This window comes from Dermacentor variabilis, chromosome 2 (assembly GCF_050947875.1).
Source record: "Dermacentor variabilis isolate Ectoservices chromosome 2, ASM5094787v1, whole genome shotgun sequence".
NCBI classification, from domain to species: domain Eukaryota; kingdom Metazoa; phylum Arthropoda; class Arachnida; order Ixodida; family Ixodidae; genus Dermacentor; species Dermacentor variabilis.
The window spans coordinates 69,466,134-69,472,565 of NC_134569.1; the positions used below are offsets into that span (position 1 = coordinate 69,466,134).

Below are 6,432 nucleotides of genomic sequence, written 5' to 3' on the forward strand. Positions count from 1 at the left end.
TATAGTTCCGTATGTATATAATTCTAATATATATATATATATATATATATATATATATATATATATATATATATATATATATATATATATATATATATATATATATATATATATATAATATATATATATATTCATGCTATAGTTACGCACAATCTACGCTCCCTCTCTACAACTGTGGTCACATCACAGAGATTTCGGCGACGTTTTCTGGAAGGGGTGCGGATGGTGGGACGTCAACGGCAGAAGATAAGGGTGTTTCTTAAAAACTTGAATGGAAGAATTTCGTTCCATTCGCAAACGAGAGGTACCCCTCGAAAACAAGCTTTTCAGGAGATTCTACATTCAATCCGACTAAAGTAAATATGAATAAAATGTCGCCGTATTCACCGCCTCTTTACACAACCCGCGGTGACGACGACGACGGTGCTTTTTCCTCGTGTCAGCGCGTGCCTCAAACTACAACCAACGCCTCTTCTTTTCCATCTTTCCCCTCACCTTTCTTCCATTCCTTATTCCCTATCCTGCGCCCCTCTCCGTCCTTCCGTTCCTCCTTACCCTCCAGTCGCCATTTCATACTGTCGGAGTTTCGAGCCACAGAGAGGTTCGCCTTTTATCTCTTTGAAACGCGCTGTCAGCGCCAGCGGTCGTTTTCTGTCTTCTTCATTCGGCTTTCCTTTCCGTCTTTCGAGTGCTTGGTCTTATTTTTACTTTTTTAAATTGTAATTTTATTTCTGCAGTCACTATGCGTTCTCAGCTTTCGCATTCAACTGAGCACTGGTGCAACACTCGTATCTTGTGACCACATCGTAAGGCGCAAGAATACTTGACGCTCACATATAAAAATAAAGCAACAGAAAAACGAACAAAAATTATGTTTGGAATTCCTTCCTCTTCCCCTTTTTTTTCTTGGTCGTTTAGAAGAGAGTCCTGCAAGACAGTGAGGGTGAACGTTCAGATGCAGACAGCCATGTGATCAAGGTTGAGATGTTCTTCACTCATGGCATCCTATGCGAACAGCCGTAAAAGACGCGACACAAAACTAAGATTTGCGACTGGTTGGTATTGGGATACGGGTGCGTGTTCACCATTTTTATTCTTTCCTCGTATTCGCCTCTCATGCGTTGTTTTCTGTAAGGTGCGGCTAATTTTCCACAACGTTTTTCCCTTCAATCCACGTCATGTTACGGCAGCTGAAGAAAAATCAATAACCCTAATGCTTGCAGGTGCCACAACTATCGCCTGGTTTGTTCTTCATTTTTGTTACTACTACGTAACACCCATGCTGCAGATTGAGTGTTATTCATGCGCTTCTCTTATTCCGTTCTTTTCCCTTTCTTGCAATGATTTACATGCAGCTCTCTCTTTACCATTGCACCTTTAGTCCAGCGTTCTTTGTAGCAGTCTCCTCGTTGTTATGAGATACCTTTATTTAGAACTTTCTGCATAATTCTCTCGTCTCGTTTGCCCTGTTTTCTGTTTTCTTTCTTTCGCGCTCCACGCCTATGATTAAGAAGCGCAAGTGATCACAATTACTGAATGAATTACTGAATTCGGAGCAAAGGTGTTTTGCAGTTCCGCAACTAGATACTATTCTCTCTTGGGAGAAAAGAGATGTCAAGCTTTTGTTTGTCTCGCGCAGGACGTCTGTTGTTCACGACCCACTGGTCGGCCCCACTGATTGGAAAGACAGGTCACACGGACGTGGGGTTTCGGGATTGCTGTGCTCTGGATCGGATCGGACGCTGCACGCGCTAGACACCTTGACGACGGTCAGAAAGCAGGTGACGAAGAGAATGAAAGGGAAAAGGCACTTCTTTGCGGAACCATGCGTGAGAACGCACATAGAGCAGCCATCTCGGAGTGTCGCTTGTTAATGCCACTGTCGTGGGCATTAACATATTGACCACCTGCTCTCCCTCGTTCATCTTTTTTTGGGCTCTACTAAACTGTTGTTAAGTTTGCCCCCGTGCCCTGTCTATTGGTTTCACATTCCCCTTCCTTTATCATTCCTTCTCAGTATCTCTTTTTACTTTTCCATCTCTTCATTTACATCACCATCATTCTTTGTTGAGGGTGCTTAGATATTGCCCGGCTCGACTTCGTCTGTGTTCGCACAGCTCCTCTAGCGGTGAGTATCCGTTTGCTCTGAGCTCGGTATGATATTCGTTCTCACAAATTTAATGCGCTTGTTCTGTCCCAAGTTTCTTTCGCGGATGCAAGTCATCTTGAAGAACACATGTTGTCATTTTTCACGACAAATTCATCGCGAATTTTATTTTCTGAATTGTCACATGCCTGCTCCAAGCAATGCCATAGGTCTTCTTTCGGAAAGTTCAACATTGGAATAAAAATATAACGGCAGCTGCATATCGTTCCCCTGTCAAAGACATCTTTCCAAATTTGCTCAATGAAAAGTTCGCGACACCTTGGTGACAAAATTTCACACGTTTCTTCAGCGTACGGAAGCTCATTCATCTCATAGCTCCAAGAAGTACTATGATGATGATGAAACGCATTTCATGCACAAAACAGAGATAATACGCAGCGTCTCGTGTAGACGTTCATCAGCGTACCAAGCGTATAATTTAGCCATGTAGAGGCATTGATATATTTTATTCTCCTGAGGAGAACAAATTAATATAACAAGATGCAAAAAAAGTCCAGACACGCCGTGGTTGCTTAGTGGCTATGGGGTTCGGCTGCTAAGCATGAGGTCGCGGGATCGAATCCTGGCCATGGCGGCCGCATTTCGGTGGAGCCGAAGTGAGGAAACAGCCGTGTACTTGCATTTAGGCGCATGTTAAAAAATGCAACGGGGTCCAAATTATGCGGGAGTCCCCCACTACGGCGTGCATCATAATCAAATCGTGGTTTTGGCACGTAAAATCCCATAGCTTATTACGTAACATTCGTTCAGGATGTCCTTGGCAGTCGCACAACTACTTAATACAAGTGTCAAGAGTTGCGTGCGAGGTCTTTGAGTATTTGTGTGGTTTTTATGGTGTTCAATACCTACTAGTCTACATTGCGGCTACATTATAAACGCGGAACAGCAACATGGTAGAGAATATGGAGAACAGACAAATCCCGCATAAATTACTGCACAATAATTTTAAGTAGCGGTCTTCCTTCACGCACGCGGATAACCGTGACAGGAAACTACTATGATAACTGAAAGTACTATATCTGTCATAGCCAAAGGCGTACCTGGCCCGGTACACAAATTTTAAAGAAGTCCAGTTATGTATCATCTATGTATTGAGCATGTTCTTTTATCTGGCCTGCCCTTCCACTGCGTTTCTGCAAAGCATTTCTTCTTGCTAACTTCCACACCTATTGTAACTCCATATTATTACTCTCACTCATGTGTAGTAGATCCCGGCTCCGATGTTCCCGTTCTATGCACGCGCCGCTTTGTTTTCGAGCTCTCCCCTGGTTTACTATGGTTTTTCTCCATTGCTGTTTCTGTCCCTTTTGCTATTTCTGACTCGTTTTACCGTACTTTCTTTGGGAGGGAGCTCCTGCCGGAAATAGAAACTCTGGAGGTGCCGGATGGCGCCATTTTCTGCTGCCCTCATAACAATCAACCGGTTCTTCTCGTATTGCCCTTCATTTCATTCTCCATATGCCCGACGCCCCATCGCCACCGACACCCTCCTAACACAGCAATCTTGTTCCAACTTCCCTTCCACCAACTCTGCCTCCTACGCAGCCAGGGACTCAGCGTATTCCGGCAGCACGCGATGCTAGCCACAGTAATGTATAGAAGCACCCAAGCTTACTATATAATCCATGAACGCAGAGCAAAGCAGAAGCGTAGCACGCGGATGCCAACAATTCAAGCTACTCCCTCGCCTCCTCTCCTCGCCCTTCTTGTCTTGCTTCTTCCGTTCCTCTCTTCTTCGAATCCTTCTTCTTGGCACGGCCGTTAGGCCAGATACATACAGAACGCAACGAAGTTGCACGTGGGAATGGCGTTCCGATGGCGACCCTCTCTGCTTCCGGAGTCGCAGATGCTGCCAGCTCCGCGCTTCGTACTTCCTTAACGACAACGGCGACACATCCGATGCATGCGCAGCCATTCCGTACTTCCCCGGTACTTTTTCTTTGCGCTACTTTCCATAGTTATATCAGTGTGGCCAACAAGTGGAGCTAACAAGGGTCCTCGTTTCTCTGCTTACATACCAATTAGAGGAAGCTGCAGAGGAGCAAAGCGCCGCAAGTCTCGCCGTGTTTCGTGACCGTGGCTGCGGTACGGTTGTTCTCTTGCGAATAGACCGACCAATGACAGCGGAGCACGCTCGCTGCACCGGCCGCTGGGCGCTATGCACCACCACGAGATGGCACTCGTGTCCGCGCATCCGCTGAAGTGGCAGCGCTAGAGTGTACTAGAATATATACGGTTGGCTAGTGTGCTAGAACACGGCCCGAGTAGTGTAGTAGTAGGAATACGGAGTAGGAATACGCATAGGTGCACCAGAAAAAATTGGAGGACGCTTAAGCTTCGCCTTCAAGAGTGGAACGCGACAGCGTTCCCGTCGACCCGCCAAGGGGTGTAAGACAATGGGCTACGGCGCAGCGACTACGCGCCCCGCATCGGACGCGGTGAGCGTCGAGCAACGCAGCGTTCGGCGCGACAACGAAATGTGCGCCTGAGCAAGCGACGCACGCCTGAGCCTTCGAAACAGCTCGTTTCTAAGGCAACACCGCGTTCACTAGAGGCGCTTTTGTACCGCTTTGAAGCATCGAACTCGTGGCTCACAATAAAGAGAAAAAAAGAACTCGTGGCTCAGTGGTGACTTCTCACACTCCGGAGACCCTGGTTCGATTCCCACCCAATTAGCAATTCCCACTCATCTCGCAAGTTGTTTTTTATCCATGAAGTGCCTGCTGGGATTTATCGCTCACGGCCAATGCCGCCGACACCGACGCCGACGACACCGGCTTTTCTGCGACACGAGCTCCTTAACGCTGTCGCGTTAATACGGCCGGAGCAGCGCATGCTTTGCAGTGAGGCGCCCGACGACTAAAAATGCTGCAGTGGGGCTGCGATCGAAGTGGAGTGGGCCGCATCAAGGTCGCTAGGTTAGAAACTGCTGTCACTTCTTCTCGGCAGGGTCGTTCGTACTGCTTCGCGCGCTGCTGTTTGCAATCGTACCACTCAAATCATGTTCATAATTACATGTGACGTATATTTATGTCTTCAGAATAAATTTCTTTCGTAGCTTTTATGCCGCGCAGTGATTGAGCGTGCATTGCGTCCAGATTGTCGGCTTTCATTCCGCGATGTTATTGAGCTGCCATGGAGGAGAATTATTTTGCTTGTTCTACAAGCAGCATGTGTCTCTTGTGTGAATTCTTGCACATATAGTTTTCCATCAGTAGTTCTTGCGAAATGCAGAAGAAAAAAATAAGGAAGCTAAGCTTTTCTGCTTGCCGCTTTAACAAATAAAATATATCGTCCTCATACAGCACCCCGGTTCCCTGTTCTCAGATTTACGTTAAGTGTACTGAGAGGAAAAAAATTCAGCGCAATATTCCGTTAGTTCTTGCGTCTTCCTCGAGTAACAGAATAGTGCGTGGTCTTTTATTGGGTAGGACATCGGGCGCCGAAAACAGTTTTACTTAACTATCCTACATACTAATCTGTGGTCTGTAAGCTGCGTTAAATTTCTTGCCAGTCGATGCGTAACAAAAAAGAAAAATACGCCGGCGCGATAGCTTAATTAGTCGCGATAGCGGCCACGTCATTGGTTTCCAAACTTGGAGCTCATGGGTTGAATCCAGGCAGTGGATTTCAATGGTGACGTAATGGAAGAACACTCGTGTACTGATATTTAGGTATATGCTACAGAACCCTTAGTGAAAACTCAAACGACGCGGGTGCATCATAATCATATATAGTTGTTTTGCCACGCAAAACCCCAGAACTCGTTTAGTTACAAAATAACAATGATCATTTCTGCTCAACACCAAGTGTAAAGGAGACGTAAGTTTAGAGTGTCTTGTACCTTGGCAAATCAAGCTCATGCGAAAACATTCGCAGTTCGGCCCGGAAGGCGAAGCACCAATTGCGACAGAAGATTAGTAGATAGCTGTACAAAGTAAGGATAGTAGCTTTATCGGCCGATAGACGTGTAAACATTCGCTCACTAAGTAAATTAAGAATGATAGAATGTATAAGCGTGACTCAATGAGAACGTAGAAGGACACACACACACGGAGACAGCGCTGTCTTTGTGTGCCTGCTTCTTTCTACGTCCTTGTTCAGTCGCGCTTACACATTCTATCATGGATTCAAACCAACTAGGCCGTCAATGTGCTTTAACTAAATTAACCATCATGGTGTCAGGCGCGCACTGGTAAACATGAACACATCTCTATTGATAAGCGCGGAAACTCCCCGTGAAAATTCTAGAGTGAGGAATCGCG

General features: G+C 46.0%; 1 protein-coding gene across 1 annotated transcript in view; it reads right to left on the minus strand.

Annotated features, from left to right (window-relative positions):
- The window catches only part of LOC142570341 (synaptogenesis protein syg-2-like), a 125,510-nt gene extending 124,936 nt beyond the window's left edge, over positions 1 to 574 (minus strand). Inside the window, exon 1 of the mRNA XM_075678728.1 lies at positions 496 to 574. Within this exon, the coding sequence (XP_075534843.1) occupies positions 496 to 574 (79 nt within the window). The remainder of the gene's footprint in view (positions 1 to 495) is intronic.
- Positions 575 to 6,432: the final 5,858 nt, after the last annotated feature.